The following is a 16220-nucleotide window of genomic DNA, read 5'->3' as shown; positions in this document are numbered from 1 at the left end:
CTGCGTGGGTTTCCTCCAGGTGATTGTCTGTGAGGAGTGTGGTGTGTTCTCCCTGTGTCTGCGTGGGTTTCCTCCGGGTGACTGTCTGTGAGGAGTGTGGTGTGTTCTCTCTGTGTCTGCGTGGGTTTCCTCCGGGTGACTGTCTGTGAGGAGTGTGGTGTGTTCTCTCTGTGTCTGCGTGGGTTTCCTCCGGGTGACTGTCTGTGAGGAGTGTGGTGTGTTCTCTCTGTGTCTGTGTGGGTTTCCTCCGGGTGACTGTCTGTGAGGAGTGTGGTGTGTTCTCCCTGTGTCTGCGTGGGTTTCCTCCGGGTGACTGTCTGTGAGGAGTGTGATGTGTTCTCCCTGTGTCTGCGTGGGTTTCCTCCGGGTGACTGTCTGTGAGGAGTGTGGTGTGTTCTCCCTGTGTCTGCGTGGGTTTCCTCCGGGTGACTGTCTCTGAGGAGTGTGGTGTGTTCTCCCTTTGTCTGCGTGGGTTTCCTCCGGGTGACTGTCTGTGAGGAGTGTGGTGTGTTCTCTCTGTGTCTGCGTGGGTTTCCTCCGGGTGACTGTCTGTGAGGAGTGTGGTGTGTTCTCCCTGTGTCTGCGTGGGTTTCCTCCGGGTGACTGTCTGTGAGGAGTGTGGTGTGTTCTCCCTGTGTCTGCATGGGTTTCCTCCGGGTGACTGTCTGTGAGGAGTGTGGTGTGTTCTCTCTGTGTCTGTGTGGGTTTCCTCCGGGTGACTGTCTGTGAGGAGTGTGGTGTGTTCTCTCTGTGTCTGTGTGGGTTTCCTCCGGGTGACTGTCTGTGAGGAGTGTGGTGTGTTCTCTCTGTGTCTGTGTGGGTTTCCTCCGGGTGACTGTCTGTGAGGAGTGTGGTGTGTTCTCTCTGTCTCTCTGTGTCTGTGTGGGTTTCCTCCGGGTGACTGTCTGTGAGGAGTGTGGTGTGTTCTCTCTGTGTCTGTGTGGGTTTCCTCCGGGTGACTGTCTGTGAGGAGTGTGGTGTGTTCTCCCTGTGTCTGCGTGGGTTTCCTCCGGGTGACTGTCTGTGAGGAGTGTGGTGTGTTCTCCCTGTGTGTGCGTGGGTTTCCTCCGGGTGATTGTCTGTGAGGAGTGTGGTGTGTTCTCCCTGTGTCTGCGTGGGTTTCCTCCGGGTGACTGTCTGTGAGGAGTGTGGTGTGTTCTCTCTGTGTCTGCGTGGGTTTCCTCCGGGTGACTGTCTGTGAGGAGTGTGGTGTGTTCTCTCTGTGTCTGCGTGGGTTTCCTCCGGGTGACTGTCTGTGAGGAGTGTGGTGTGTTCTCTCTGTGTCTGTGTGGGTTTCCTCCGGGTGACTGTCTGTGAGGAGTGTGGTGTGTTCTCCCTGTGTCTGCGTGGGTTTCCTCCGGGTGACTGTCTGTGAGGAGTGTGATGTGTTCTCCCTGTGTCTGCGTGGGTTTCCTCCGGGTGACTGTCTGTGAGGAGTGTGGTGTGTTCTCCCTGTGTCTGCGTGGGTTTCCTCCGGGTGACTGTCTGTGAGGAGTATGGTGTGTTCTCCCTTTGTCTGCGTGGGTTTCCTCCGGGTGACTGTCTGTGAGGAGTGTGGTGTGTTCTCTCTGTGTCTGCGTGGGTTTCCTCCGGGTGACTGTCTGTGAGGAGTGTGGTGTGTTCTCCCTGTGTCTGCGTGGGTTTCCTCCGGGTGACTGTCTGTGAGGAGTGTGGTGTGTTCTCCCTGTGTCTGCGTGGGTTTCCTCCGGGTGACTGTCTGTGAGGAGTGTGGTGTGTTCTCTCTGTGTCTGCGTGGGTTTCCTCCGGGTGACTGTCTGTGAGGAGTGTGGTGTGTTCTCTCTGTGTCTGCGTGGGTTTCCTCCGGGTGACTGTCTGTGAGGAGTGTGGTGTGTTCTCTCTGTGTCTGCGTGGGTTTCCTCCGGGTGACTGTCTGTGAGGAGTGTGGTGTGTTCTCCCTGTGTCTGCGTGGGTTTCCTCCGGGTGATTGTCTGTGAGGAGTGTGGTGTGTTCTCCCTGTGTCTGCGTGGGTTTCCTCCGGGTGACTGTCTGTGAGGAGTGTGGTGTGTTCTCTCTGTGTCTGCGTGGGTTTCCTCCGGGTGACTGTCTGTGAGGAGTGTGGTGTGTTCTCTCTGTGTCTGCGTGGGTTTCCTCCGGGTGACTGTCTGTGAGGAGTGTGGTGTGTTCTCTCTGTGTCTGTGTGGGTTTCCTCCGGGTGACTGTCTGTGAGGAGTGTGGTGTGTTCTCCCTGTGTCTGCGTGGGTTTCCTCCGGGTGACTGTCTGTGAGGAGTGTGATGTGTTCTCCCTGTGTCTGCGTGGGTTTCCTCCGGGTGACTGTCTGTGAGGAGTGTGGTGTGTTCTCCCTGTGTCTGTGTGGGTTTCCTCCGGGTGACTGTCTGTGAGGAGTGTGGTGTGTTCTCTCTGTGTCTGTGTGGGTTTCCTCCGGGTGACTGTCTGTGAGGAGTGTGGTGTGTTCTCTCTGTGTCTGTGTGGGTTTCCTCCGGGTGACTGTCTGTGAGGAGTGTGGTGTGTTCTCTCTGTCTCTCTGTGTCTGTGTGGGTTTCCTCTGGGTGACTGTCTGTGAGGAGTGTGGTGTGTTCTCTCTGTGTCTGTGTGGGTTTCCTCCGGGTGACTGTCTGTGAGGAGTGTGGTGTGTTCTCCCTGTGTCTGCGTGGGTTTCCTCCGGGTGACTGTCTGTGAGGAGTGTGGTGTGTTCTCCCTGTGTCTGCGTGGGTTTCCTCCGGGTGACTGTCTGTGAGGAGTGTGGTGTGTTCTCCCTGTGTCTGCGTGGGTTTCCTCCGGGTGACTGTCTGTGAGGAGTGTGGTGTGTTCTCTCTGTGTCTGCGTGGGTTTCCTCCGGGTGACTGTCTGTGAGGAGTGTGGTGTGTTCTCTCTGTGTCTGCGTGGGTTTCCTCCGGGTGACTGTCTGTGAGGAGTGTGGTGTGTTCTCTCTGTGTCTGCGTGGGTTTCCTCCGGGTGACTGTCTGTGAGGAGTGTGGTGTGTTCTCCCTGTGTCTGCGTGGGTTTCCTCCGGGTGACTGTCTGTGAGGAGTGTGGTGTGTTCTCCCTTTGTCTGCGTGGGTTTCCTCCGGGTGACTGTCTGTGAGGAGTGTGGTGTGTTCTCCCTGTGTCTGCGTGGGTTTCCTCCGGGTGACTGTCTGTGAGGAGTGTGGTGTGTTCTCCCTGTGTCTGCGTGGGTTTCCTCCGGGTGACTGTCTGTGAGGAGTGTGGTGTGTTCTCCCTGTGTCTGCGTGGGTTTCCTCCGGGTGACTGTCTGTGAGGAGTGTGGTGTGTTCTCCCTGTGTCTGCGTGGGTTTCCTCCGGGTGACTGTCTGTGAGGAGTGTGATGTGTTCTCCCTGTGTCTGCGTGGGTTTCCTCCGGGTGACTGTCTGTGAGGAGTGTGGTGTGTTCTCCCTGTGTCTGCATGGGTTTCCTCCGGGTGACTGTCTGTGAGGAGTGTGGTGTGTTCTCCCTGTGTCTGCGTGGGTTTCCTACGGGTGCTCCAGTTTCCTCCCACAGTCCAAAAACACACGTTGGTAGGTGGATTGGAGACTCAAAAGTGTCCGTAGGTGTGAGTGTGTGAGTGAATGTGTGAGTGTGTTTTGCCCTGTGAAGGACTGGAGCCCCCTCCAGGGTGTATTCCTGCCTTGCGCCCAATGATTCCAGGTAGACTCTGGACCCACCGCCACCCTGAACTGGATAAGGGTTACAGACAATGAATGAATGTTTATGTGCATGTTTTAATTGTATATCTTTTGCATTAAAAGGTGCTATAAGATAATTATTATTATTATGGTTATGAAATGCAAATCTAAAGTGCATTTCCAAGTTTTCACTCCCTTTATGGAGACAATAAAGTGGGTGAATGTTATTTTAAAACTTTGAGCACTCTCACACAAGCCCTTAAATCTGCCTCTTGTTGATCCCCTGTGTAACAGAGGCCCTTTATTTCCGCAGAATAAAAGTCTCCACCCCCGCCCCCCACTCCGATTTTATGTTCACACATCGTCAGAGCCTCAGTGGGGAACAATAAAAACATTACGAACATTCACTCCTCCACTCACAAGGTTAAGCAACAAGCCTCTCCAGAAAGTCCTCATTTTGGTTTAGATGCACTACTGAGGACCCTAGTGTGCAAGCTACTGACTGACCGTATGGACTCAGGACACTGAATAATGGCCTCCACCACGTTCTCGCGGATCTGCCCGCGGTCGTTCTCGTGGATGTTGAAGGGGAACACCACCTCCCCTAGGGTGGGCTCCCGGTCCTGCCAGTACTGGCTCACCATGTTCTTCAGGTAGATGGCAGCTATGGGACACAAAGGGCATCGTGAAATCAGCCAGACACAGAGTGAAACTGAAACCATGCCCACCACACGCCTCTGAACACCCTTCTGTCTGAGCACGGTGACTGCTCCAGAGCGTCTCGTTTCATTTCACACTCCTATGAAGGTTGTACAAACTGGGTCTGCACTGGGGGCTTAAAGCAACACAAGGTAAGGTTTAGTATTTTTGATCCTGGGCTGCCCCTACAGTTGCAGAGTGTAATTAAAGGGGAGGTGGAGACGGGGAGTGATTTCCTTCCCTCCTCCTAAAATTACATAGCGCAGTTTCTGCAGTGTTGAGCCCATGGTAGCAATGACAGAGGCTCTATCACAGGTAAGTGAAGCATCTCAGTGGTTTTGAAGCTGTACGTTTAATGGGAACATCTACAATTGTCTTGTCCCATTAGCAGTTAGCCGTCTTTTAGCAGTTTGCCGTCTTTTAGCAGTTAGCCGTCTTTTAGCAGTTAGCCGTCTTTTAGCAGTTAGCCGTCTCCTGAGTTTGGAGACATTTCCACCTTAAATGATCTGAAACACATCAACATCTGCCACCTATGGAGCAGGAATAGAGCACTACCCTCAGGTCTCTTTGTCTAAATCACTCTGGATGCTGTTTCTGTGTCAATGAGCAGAGAAAGAGAGAGAGAAATCTTAGCATACCAGACCGAGACGCTTTTTTTTTTTACCCATTTACAGACAGTGGGGCTTCGTAAACACGGCACAAACCGACTGCACTTGTTGAGGAGACATCGTCTGAATTTTATAAATAAATAAAGATAAATAAACAGGATTCAAATCTTGAACATCTCCTTTAATGTAATGACCTAGTGTCGCTTTAAAACCAGCTGATTTCACTTATTACACGGAGCGTCTACGAACTCTGTGACATCACGCGTGTGGTCCTCACCTGCCTGCCGCACAGGGAACTCCACCTGCTCCGACACGATGATCTGCAGCAGAGTCGGAGCGAAGTTGATGATCTTGTACGACTGGAAAACAAAAGTGAAAAGAGAGGTCACACCTGAAGTACAATGGCTGTACATTTTTACAGACTTCCTCCATTTAAAATCAGGGGTTTTCCCAGGTTACGGTGAAGTCTGTGTCGTGGTGTTTACATGCTACAATACACATCATGTGCAAAAACAGAGTCAACGCCCTTTCCCCCTGTTCCTCAGCGCTCAGGACCCCCACAGAGCAGGTGTGATGTGGTGGTGGATCATTCTCAGCGCTGCAGTGACACTGACGTGGTGGTGGTGTGTTAGTGTGTGTTGTGCTGGTGTAGAGTGGATCAGACACAGCAGTGCTGCTGGAGTTTTTAAACCCTGTGTCCACTCTCTGTCCACTCTGTGAGACACTCCTCCCTCGTTGGTCCACCTTGTAGATGTAGAGTCAGAGACAGTAGCTCATCTGTAAACAGTGTGTGATGTGAAAGTTAACTGTTCTCTTTCACCACTGATTTATCACAGTTCCTCAGTGAAACTGCTGTGAAAAGTTCTGCTGTTAAAAAGAGAAATGGCCAGAGAGAGAGAGAGAGAAAAAGAGATAAAGAGAAAGAAAGAGAGAGAGAGATAGAGAAAGAGGGAGAGAGAGAGATAGAGAAAGAGAGAGATAAAGAGAAATAAAGAGAGATAAAGAGAAAGAGAGAGAGAGATAGAGAAAGAGGGAGAGAGAGAGAGATAGAGAAAGAGACAGATAAAGAGAGAGAGAAAGAGAGAGAAAGAGAAATAAAGAGAGAGAAAGAGAGAAAGAAAGAGAGAGAAAGAGAAATAGAGAGAGAGAGAAAGAGAGAGAGGAGAGAGAAAGAAAAAGAGAGAGAAATAAAGAGAGAGAAAGAGAAAGAGGGAGAGAGAGAGAGAGATAGAGAAAGAGACAGATAAAGAGAGAGAGAGAAAGAGAGAGAAAGAGAAATAAAGAGAGAGAGAGAAAGAAAAAGAGAGAGAAAGAGGGAGAGAAAGAGAGAGATAAAGAGAAATAAAGAGAGAGAGAAAGAGAGAGAAAGAAAAAGAGAGAGAAAGAGGGAGAGAGAGAAAGAGAGAGAGAGAGAAAGAGAGAGAGAAAGAGAAAGAAAGAGAGAGAGAACTGACATGGTTCAGGAAAAAGGTTGTGGATGAAGTGATTGCTTTAGTTCTCCAGCAGAAGCTCCTCTCTTTATTTTGCTTTCTCTCTCTATCTCTCTTCCCGTCTGTCACTCGGTTTCAATGTACACCATTACAAAAATCAGTCTGCTTTACACACACACACACACACACACACACACACACACAGAGAGAGAGAGAGAGAGAGAGAGAGACGGTCCAGGACAAAGGCAGTTATAGTGATAAATTCCGCAGTATTTCTACAGATGAAGCTTCTGTGTGTGTGTGTGTCTCTCTCTCTCAAACAAACACACACACACACGAGAGCAGGGGGAAGTGTGTGTTCACCTGGTTGAGCTCATTCTCCGCCGCTAGTCTCAGGTTCGGGTCTATGGTGCCTTTCAGGGCCTGTATGATCCGGTTGGGGTCCATGGGGCTCGGCAGGGCGGGCTGCTGCTCGGAAACCAGCGGACTACTGCGGCGCTAAAGGCGGACTCCACTCGGCCCCTGTCCTCCACTTCCACACCGACTACCGCCAACACACAGCCCTCCGCCGCAAAACAGGGTAAACACCAGCGCTTCACGACAGCCCGGCGGTACCATGGCAACCGCGGGCCAATCACAGAAGAGCTGAATCAGCATGGCCACTGTCTACACAGGAGCACTGTAGCTTATGAAATGGGCGGTGGATCGTTCTCAGCGCTGCAGTGACACTGACGTGGTGGTGGTGTGTTAGTGTGTGTTGTGCTGGTGTAGAGTGGATCAGACACAGCAGTGCTGCTGGAGTTTTTAAACCCTGTGTCCACTCTCTGTCCACTCTGTGAGACACTCCTCCCTCGTTGGTCCACCTTGTAGATGTAGAGTCAGAGACAGTAGCTCATCTGTCGCTGCACAGTGTGTGTCGCTCGTCCTCTAGTCCTTCATCAGTGACACAGGACGCTGTCGGCTGGATGTTTTTGGTCGGTGGACTGTTCTCAGTCCAGACACTGAGGGGTTTAAAAACTCCAGCAGCACTGCTGTGTCTGATCCACTCTACACCAGCACAACACACACTAACACACCACCACCACGTCAGTGTCACTGCAGCGCTGAGCAAGTGTATGTGTAGTGAAGTACTGATTTTGTGTGTGTATCCTGGTTATTCAGTATAATCCAGAAGCAGTGAGGACCCATACATTTTCTGCATACCCTTGTGTTATCTGTTGTGATGATTCATGTACAGTTTATCTGCAGAGCACAGTGAGCTGACTCACATAACACTAGGAATGCAACAAGGAACAGAACAGTTACAGAGACATGAACAAACCTCTGTAATGTCTGGGTTTTCTCGGCTCACAAACTGAGATCTCTAATCTGGTGCTTTCTAAATATAAGGCTCCTGGTTTCCCCTGTATTATTATTCCCCTGTAGGGCGGCACTGTAGCGCAGCAGGTAGTGTCTCTGTCACAGCTCCAGGGATCTGGAGGTTGTGGGTTCAAGTCCCGCTCCGGGTGACTGTCTGTGAGGAGTGTGGTGTGTTCTCCCTGTGTCTGCGTGGGTTTCCTCCAGGTGACTGTCTGTGAGGAGTGTGGTGTGTTCTCCCTGTGTCTGCGTGGGTTTCCTCTGGGTGACTGTCTGTGAGGAGTGTGGTGTGTTCTCTCTGTGTCTGCGTGGGTTTCCTCCGGGTGACTGTCTGTGAGGAGTGTGGTGTGTTCTCCCTGTGTCTGCGTGGGTTTCCTCCGGGTGCTCCGGTTTCCTCCCACACTCCAAAAACACACGTTGGTAGGTGGACTGGCGAAAGTCAAAAGTGTCTGTATCTTGTTCCCACGCTTTAATGTGTCGTTCAGTCGCAGAGACTTTGAAAACGCGTTGATAGAGGTTTAGGCCGCCGCTGACCCTCCTCGCTTGCCGTACTGTTGTCATGGGGAGATGTAATGATAGCGGAGGACTCGTACCGTTAAAGCAGGTCTGGATGTTTATGTTGTTTGTCTATTGATTATTATTTCTTTATTCCTGGAGCTGGTCAGAAGGGTCTTTCGGACGCTCTACAGTTCGTGTTTGTCGTGTTTGTTTGTGTTGGTGTCGCTAGCTGCTCGGGAGCTATGCTCTATGAATGCGTTCTTACTGAAACTCTCAGTTCCACCTTAAATAGTGCAGCAGTTAATGCCTGGCGCCTGACACTCCATCTACACACAGCTCGCTGCAGCTGGACAAAGGTGTACTGGTTGTTAAGGCAGCAGCGAGAGTTTGAAAGTTGGGAACAATTTTCAATTCCACCTTAAATGGGGCAAGAGCCCTGCTGACCGGACAGTACCTGTCTCCCAGCACAACACAATTTAAGGTGGAACTGAACACCCTCTCTCTGTTTCTGACTGTAATTCTCTTTACCTTTATTTTCTCTCCCTCTCACTCACTGTTCTGTCTGTCTGACGGTCTCTCTCTCATGCTATGTCTCTCCCTCACCTCTCTCACTCTCTCCTGTTCTTTCTCTCTCTCTCTCTCTCTTTCTCTCTTTCTCTCTCTCTCTTTCTTTCTTTTTCTCTCTCTCTCTTTCTCTCTCTCTCTCTTTCTCTCTTTATTTCTCTCTTTCTCTCTCTCTCTCTCTCTAGATATTAAAGGAACACTATGTAATATTTTACCATTAAAAACACAGCTGCAAATTCATTGTGACGTTCCACTGAGCTGTAACAGGGAGAGTAGAGTCTCTGTCATTGCTAGTCCGGGCACAGCCCTGCAGAAACTTAACTGTGTAACATTTGGAGGAGGGTAGGAACCCACCACCACCACTACTACCACTTCCTCCTCCTCCCCATTTGTTTCTGTACAGTGCTATAAAAATGAATTACACTAGGGGGAGCCCCAGGAGTAATAAACCCCTGTTTCCTGCCCCACTCCCTTCAGGTTTTCCCCATGATGAGCGAGTCTGTGCGCGACGAGGAGCTGCGGCCTGTCCCAAAGGAGCGGGCGATCCTTGAGAGTTTCTTCACCCAGCTGGGCATGCTGTCCTTTGACCGGGCCAAGGATTACGTGGAGAAGGAGAAGGACAGCAGCCGGAGTGGCGCCGCCATCTGGGCCTCGCTGCTGGCCGCTTTGGCTCACCTCGCTGCTGCGGAAAAAGCCTACCACAACATGACGCTGCTTGGGCAGAAACTGGGTGAGACCGAGGCGTACCTTAACTCTGTTAATCAAAGACATCCAGCCCTGAACCTGGCCACAGAAACAGAAAGGTATAAAAATGTCCCTGCCGACCAGAGAGGAAAGACTGGGTCACTGTAGAACTGGTGACGGAGAGACAGAGGTGCACTTTATTCTGTAAATCAGATCAACACGTGACATTTTGTTTGTTAACATTACAGTGGTTAGTTTTATAATTAAAAACGCAGACATGTTATAAATAAATCACTTGTTCAATGGGGATCTGAAGCCCACCAACCCACACACTGTGAAACAAGACCCCAGTCAGTTTTCTGTGTGCTGCCTAAATCAGAATACACGGGATAAAACGAGGCGTTCTGATTCTGCTCCGCTTCTGTCGTCAAGTGCAGAGACTTTAGAATGGCCCCGCCCCCTCGTCTGAGTCTGTCCAATCACAGCGCAGAGCGTAAAGACGAGGTTAAACTCAGCAAAACAGACACAACGAGCGCGGAGAAATAAGAGCACTGAGTAAAAACGGAGAAGAAAGAGAACAGAGTGAAAACGGCTAAAAACCAGAGCTTCTGCTCCTCGCTCCTCACTGCTGTGCGCTCGGGGTCGGGGTGAACAGTGAGCGGCTCGTTATCATTTAAAGGAACAGGTGCTGAAAGCGGGCGTTCTGAACAGGGGCTGTTTACACAGGGGGAGAACACTGCTGTGGGGCTCGTGGGGTTTGGACCAAAGAGGGTCACAGACGTTTCATTAAGAACCAGAACTGTGGAGATGAGGGAGGATGTGTCCTCTTTAATATTGTAATTATTTGTTTTCATTTATTGTTGTTAGTTTTCATTGTTATTACTATGCTATAATGTTTTAGCAATACTTCACTTCACCCAGTCATTCTAATAAAGCTACACAGAACTTAGATCAGCGTTCAGAGATTATAATTACGACACGTACTGAGGTCCAAAGTCCTGCATGTCTCGGAGGTTCAGCCACTGAAATCTATTCCAGTGTGAATAGCCAATCAGATCCTCCAGCAACAGCACCTGACCTCATTAATGCTTATGTGGCTGAATGCCATCAAATCAATGATCCAACATCTAGGTTTAAACTGAAATGTAGCTAATGGCCCCTTTACAGAAGTTAGCCAGAGCTGGTAACTGTTTGGTAATGACACACAGCTGATGTTTCCTCCCACAGTCCAAAAACATGGAGGGTAGGTGAATTGGCTTCTCTAATAACTGTCCTGGTGTGTGAATGAATGTCTGTATGTGTGAGCCCAGATATGGATTGGCGCTCTGTCCTGGGTTAAATCCTAGTGCCCGATGCAGTCCTCCAGGTGGACGGTCGTTTCTGGTTGAGAGTACGCTGTGCGCGTTTGGCTGCCGCTTCTCGCCAGTGTGTGTGTGAATTGAGCGTTCTGAGCAGTGTAGATTGTAAAGCGTCCTTGGGTGTCTGGAAAGGCGCTATATAAGTGTAACGATAATAATAATAATAATAATGTGCACTGCAGATGGCGCCAGAGAGCTACACTGAAAAGACCCTGTAACGTCATCGCATCACCTCACCCCCCTGTGGAGTCGCCACATTGGATGTCATCTATTATATCACTGCTGTGAGTCCCCGGGGGCTGCTTTGGATTCATGTTTCTCTGTGTTTGTTTCCAGGAGGTCAGTCGTTCTTCAGCAGGAAAGACTCCATCAGGACCATTTACACGTCCTTACACAACGAACTGAAGAAGGTGGTGTCCATGGGCCGTCACCCGCCCGGGGGCCCCAGCCCTTACCTGGAAGAGCTTCTATCCCACCTCTCCGAGCAGCTGTGCCACTTCACACAGGCCCGAATGGAGATCGCCGACCTGTACGAGAAGGTGCACTCTCTCAGCTCTCAGAAAACGGTCAACTCTGAGGAGCTGGTGAGCACGCTGGAGAGTATCCTGCAGAAATACAGCTCCAGGTCAGTACAGAGTAGGGGGTTTGTGTTTGGTGTGGTACCATGCCATGATGGATGCTTAAATTGGCGGCCCTGGCCCTTACCACTTAGCCCTACCTCTCTGTTTTGCCTAGGTGTGTGTTTGGGGAGGGTCTCAGTTCTTGTTGGGAGTGAGGGGTGGGGTGAAGTGTCAGAGCGACATGGCCCTTCAAACTGAGATGTTTCAGAGTCACGCTCCAAACGGAGGGTTGTGTTGTGAATCCGCGGCGAGAAGGAAACCCACAGATGTCGGTATACTCAGTGTATTCTCTGAGTTTAATGTAGTTTCAGTGGATTATGGCCGTTTACTTCAGAACGAGCAGAAAACAGCACAAGGAGCAGCTGATGGTCTCGAGAGTTAGCTGTAAATTTCCAGTTCCACCTTAAATAGTGAAGAAATTTCATCCTAGTGCATGAGGCTTCTGCAATATTTAAGGTGGAACTGGAAGGTTCCAACACGGAATCAGAACTGAGCTCCATTTCACAGAAGAGTGAGGAGAGGGGGGGTAATCTCTGATTGTGGAACTCTTCTGAAGGAGAATGAGGCACAGGGCGAACACACCACACTCCTCACAGGCAGTCACCCGGAGGAAACCCACGCAGACACAGAGAGAACACACCACACTCCTCACAGACAGTCACCTGGAGGAAACCCACGCAGACACAGAGAGAACACACCACACTCCTCACAGACAGTCACCCGGAGGAAACCCACGCAGACACAGAGAGAACACACCACACTCCTCACAGACAGTCACCCGGAGGAAACCCACGCAGACACAGGGAGAACACACCACACTGCTCACAGACAGTCACCCGGAGGAAACCCACGCAGACACAGAGAGAACACACCACACTGCTCACAGACAGTCACCCGGAGGAAACCCACGCAGACACAGAGAGAACACACCACACTCCTCACAGACAGTCACCCGGAGGAAACCCTCGCGGACACAGAGAACACACCACACTCCTCACAGACAGTCACCCGGAGGAAACCCACGCAGACACAGAGAGAACACACCACACTCCTCACAGACAGTCACCCGGAGGAAACCCACACAGACACAGGGAGAACCCACCACACTCCTTACAGACAGTCACCCGGAGGAAACCCACGCAGACACAGGGAGAACACACCACACTCCTCAAGGAGCCTGTCTAATTATTATTAGACAATAATAATTCATTATCTGCTGCTGTATTTGTGACCGTTTGGCTCTAATATGAACAAGACGTTTTGGTTTTTCTGACTCGTAGGTTCCACCACCCCATCCTGAGTCGTCTGGAGGGGAGTTTCCAGGTGGAGGTGGATGTCCTGACCCAGCTGCTGCGCTGCCAGGCCGAGATTTCGAAGTGGTGTTTCCTGCCTTCTCTACTCAACCTCCACGGCGCCCACACCAAGTTACAGGCGTGGGGCCAGGCTTTCGAGCGCCAAATCGAGACACGCAAGCACCTGTTCGGTGGCCAGTCGCAGCGGACCGCTCAACCTCCGCACCTTTACCTGTGGCTCCAACGCCTGCAGGGGGCGCTGCTGGCCAAGTTCTCCTTTTACTTCCACGAGGCGCTAAGCCGACAAGCGCCGCCGGCCGACATGAAGTCCCTGACCGCCCACACTTCACCAGACTACTTCGGCAAGCTGTCGGCCTTCATCCGCAAACATGATGCCTTCAACGTCTCGCTGGTGTTCGACAACCGCGGCTCCGAGAACTTCCAGGGTCACGGCTACCATCACCCGCATTCGTACCGCGAAGCGCCCAAAGGAGTGGACCTGTTTCCAGCCGTGGTCTCGCTTCCCGGGGGCGAGAGGCCGTTCGCGCACTGGCCCAACGTCATCATGCTCATGAGTGACCGAGCAGCCGAACTCAACACACTGGAGAAGGTGGTGCACTTCTATGACGACAAGGTCCAGAGCACGTACTTCTTGGCGCGGCCGGAGCCCAATTTCACCTTCCTGGTCATCTTCGACGGGAGGAAGTCTGAGAAGGACTCGCATGTGGTGGCCTTCATGCAGGAGATCTGCATTTCTTTGAGGAACTCAAAGCCCTTCAGTTCACTCAAGCCAGGATCCAAAGGCTGACCATGTCCAGTCCCTGAAGACCACGTCTGACTGCAGCGCTGCAGGAAGAGCATCCCACTCCTAAACGACTTAAACCAGAGCAAGCATGCAGTTCTATTGAATAGTAATTCCTTCGTGGAGAAGAAATCGATTTGTTCAGGGCCTCTCCACGTTTCTGAAGTGTGTTCTCTCAGTTGCTCTTTGAGTCGTGATGCTGCTGCAAACGATATCAGTTTTAAACTTTATTTTTAATCTCACTGAAATATCAGAGGTCCAGTACACAACGCTAATTTTTCTTACTGTGAATTCTGTGACCAATCCTCATCAGACCAAAGTGCCCCGCCCCTTTAATTTTTAACAGACTACGATAGTCTTGCTCTAATCACAGTATTTGCTTTATTCTCTTTTCATTTTTAATTTACTAGACATTTTTAACAGTGAAGAGATTGCTTTTAGAGTCCCTCTGTTTGTGCTAAAATAAAAGTGGTTAAAAATAAATTTGAAAAGTTGTGTGATTTTTATAAAGACCTCTCACTAATGTCTCAGTGTTATTGTATGGTTCTGTTCTTATTGTTATGGCTGGTATTGATGATGTTTACAGTTTTGATTTAGATTTGAATTCAAGTCTAATATATTTCTCAGCTGTTGAACTGGTAAATGCTCGTTTACACACACTCCAACCAGACAGGGCCTTTATGCTCTAGATTTATTAGGAGTAAGAATAAGAATAGGAGTTTTATTCATTCATTCATTCATTATCTGTAACCCTTATCCAGTTCAGGGCCACGGTGGGTCCAGAGTCTACCTGGAATCATTGGGCGCAAGGCGGGAACACACCCTGGAGGGGGCGCCAGTCCTTCACAGCACAACAAAGCACACAGACAGTCACCCAGAGGAAACCCACGCAGACACAGAGAGAACACACCACACTCCTCACAGACAGTCACCTGGAGGAAACCCACGCAGACACAGAGAGAACACACCACACTCCTCACAGACAGTCACCCAGAGGAAACCCACGCAGACACAGAGAGAACACACCACACTCCTCACAGACAGTCACCTGGAGGAAACCCACGCAGACACAGAGAGAACACACCACACTCCTCACAGACAGTCACCCGGAGGAAACCCACGCAGACACAAGGAGAACACACCACACTCCTCACAGACAGTCACCCGGAGGAAACCCACGCAGACACAGGGAGAACACACCACACTCCTCACAGACAGTCACCCGGAACGGGAATTGAACCTACAACCTCCAGGTCCCTGGAGCTGTGTGACTGCGACACCTACCTGCTGCACAGGAGTTTTATTATAGTTTTATTATTGTTATTATAAGTAACAAATCCTCTAAATAAAATGTCCTGTTTTCGTTTTAAATACAATTTAGAAATAAAACAATGATTTAGAAAAAAATGCATATTTAAATAAAGTCCCTAATGACTTTTGTAGTTGCAGTTGACCTTTCAATAACCAGCGATCTGATTGGCTGTTTTTGCTGAAGGGCGCGAATCCATGTTCATCGTTATGAGAATTTCAAGTGTCCCAAAAGAGCTTTTATCTCGTCTCTTGGGCTGTTTTTACTGGCCCCAGGACAGCGGCGTCTGGACCCTGCCCTGTGTGTGTCACTCAGTGGAGTCACAGCGCTCATCATAATGCACAGATCTGATTGGCTGAGGAGCCTCACGTGTGATATGAAGAAACACATGTGATTGGTCTGTGAGTTTCCTGGAGCGCTAAACCTGCACCGTAACGACTAGAAGAGTCAATCACGCACTCTGTTCAAAAGTTAACAATAGTCTCAGTGGTTTATCAGTTAGAGGTCCAGGTCCAGATCGGACAGCGGCTGGGTCCGGACTCAGACCACGGACTGTTTATTTGTGACCACTGGTGTAAAATAAAAGAACATAATAAAAGTCCTGGAAAGAAAAAGGTCTGTGTGAAATCAACACAATTGTTACATTTACAATTTTAATAGAATAAGGTACAATTATTTGCCGTAGTTTAAAGATGGTAATAGAATGTAATAGAATTAGCGTACATATATTTTGCGTTAGAATGGCAGCCTATGATATATAAATTGCATTAGGCCTTGTTTATGTTTGAGTGACTGTAGAATGGGAATCTGTATGTTTCTTCTTCATAAGTGAAAAACCGTGATACTTTATGAACATTTAAAGTTGTATTTCTGACTGTGTGAGAAGTCGAATTTAGCATTAGCTTAGTAGCATAATCTGTTTTCAGGATAAGAACAACTACACTGCAGGCAACACTGGGATACAGTCCTGGAGCAGCTGCACATGAGCTTAATGCCTCCATTGCCCAGTCCCCCGTATGCAGCTGTGGAGGAATGGTACTGCTCTTCCTGCACTGATAGCGCCACATTCAATACCTTTGGGATGAGTTGAAGTAGCCAATCAGATCCTCCAGCAACAGCACCTGACCTTATTAATGCTTTTGTGGCTGAATGCCATCAAATCAATGATCCAACATCTATGTTTAAACTGAAATGTAGCTAATGGCCCCTTTACAGAAGTTAGCCAGAGCTGGTAACTGTTTGGTAATGACACACAGCTGATGTGCACTGCAGATGGCGCCAGAGAGCTACACTGAAAAGACCCTGTAACGTCATCGCATCACCTCACCCCCCTGTGGAGTCGCCACATTGGATGTCATCTATTATATCACTGCTGAGAGTCCCCGGGGGCTGCTTT

General features: G+C 49.8%; 2 protein-coding genes across 7 annotated transcripts in view; one reads left to right on the top strand and one right to left on the bottom strand.

Annotated features, from left to right (window-relative positions):
• The window catches only part of ipo8 (importin 8), a 34448-nt gene extending 27548 nt beyond the window's left edge, over positions 1-6900 (bottom strand). For both annotated transcript variants that reach the window (XM_066668061.1, XM_066668062.1), the window contains exons 1-3: positions 6705-6900; positions 5189-5270; positions 4112-4268 (exon numbers count right to left, since the gene is read on the bottom strand). In XM_066668061.1, coding sequence (XP_066524158.1) covers positions 4112-4268; positions 5189-5270; positions 6705-6788 — 323 coding nt within the window. In that variant the 5' untranslated portion in view covers positions 6789-6900. The remainder of the gene's footprint in view (positions 1-4111; positions 4269-5188; positions 5271-6704) is intronic.
• kics2 (KICSTOR subunit 2) lies at positions 6728-13982 on the top strand. 5 transcript variants are annotated; one of them, XM_066668068.1, is made up of 4 exons: positions 6728-6921; positions 9237-9489; positions 11138-11426; positions 12702-13982. In XM_066668068.1, the coding sequence occupies exons 2-4, from the start codon at positions 9246-9248 to the stop codon at positions 13519-13521; spliced, it is 1353 nt and encodes a 450-aa protein (XP_066524165.1). In that variant the 5' UTR covers positions 6728-6921; positions 9237-9245; the 3' UTR covers positions 13522-13982. The 5 variants fall into 5 exon arrangements, with proteins under 5 accessions (XP_066524165.1, XP_066524163.1, XP_066524160.1 ...); XM_066668066.1 differs by lacking the exon at positions 6728-6921 and adding an exon at positions 8004-8117; XM_066668063.1 differs by lacking the exon at positions 6728-6921 and adding an exon at positions 8172-8301.
• Positions 13983-16220: the final 2238 nt, after the last annotated feature.

Source organism: Hoplias malabaricus, chromosome 4 (genome assembly GCF_029633855.1).
Source record: "Hoplias malabaricus isolate fHopMal1 chromosome 4, fHopMal1.hap1, whole genome shotgun sequence".
Classification (NCBI taxonomy): Eukaryota; Metazoa; Chordata; class Actinopteri; order Characiformes; family Erythrinidae; genus Hoplias; species Hoplias malabaricus.
The sequence above is the reverse complement of the archived record's forward strand: the minus strand, read 5'-3'. Positions and strand labels throughout refer to the sequence as shown.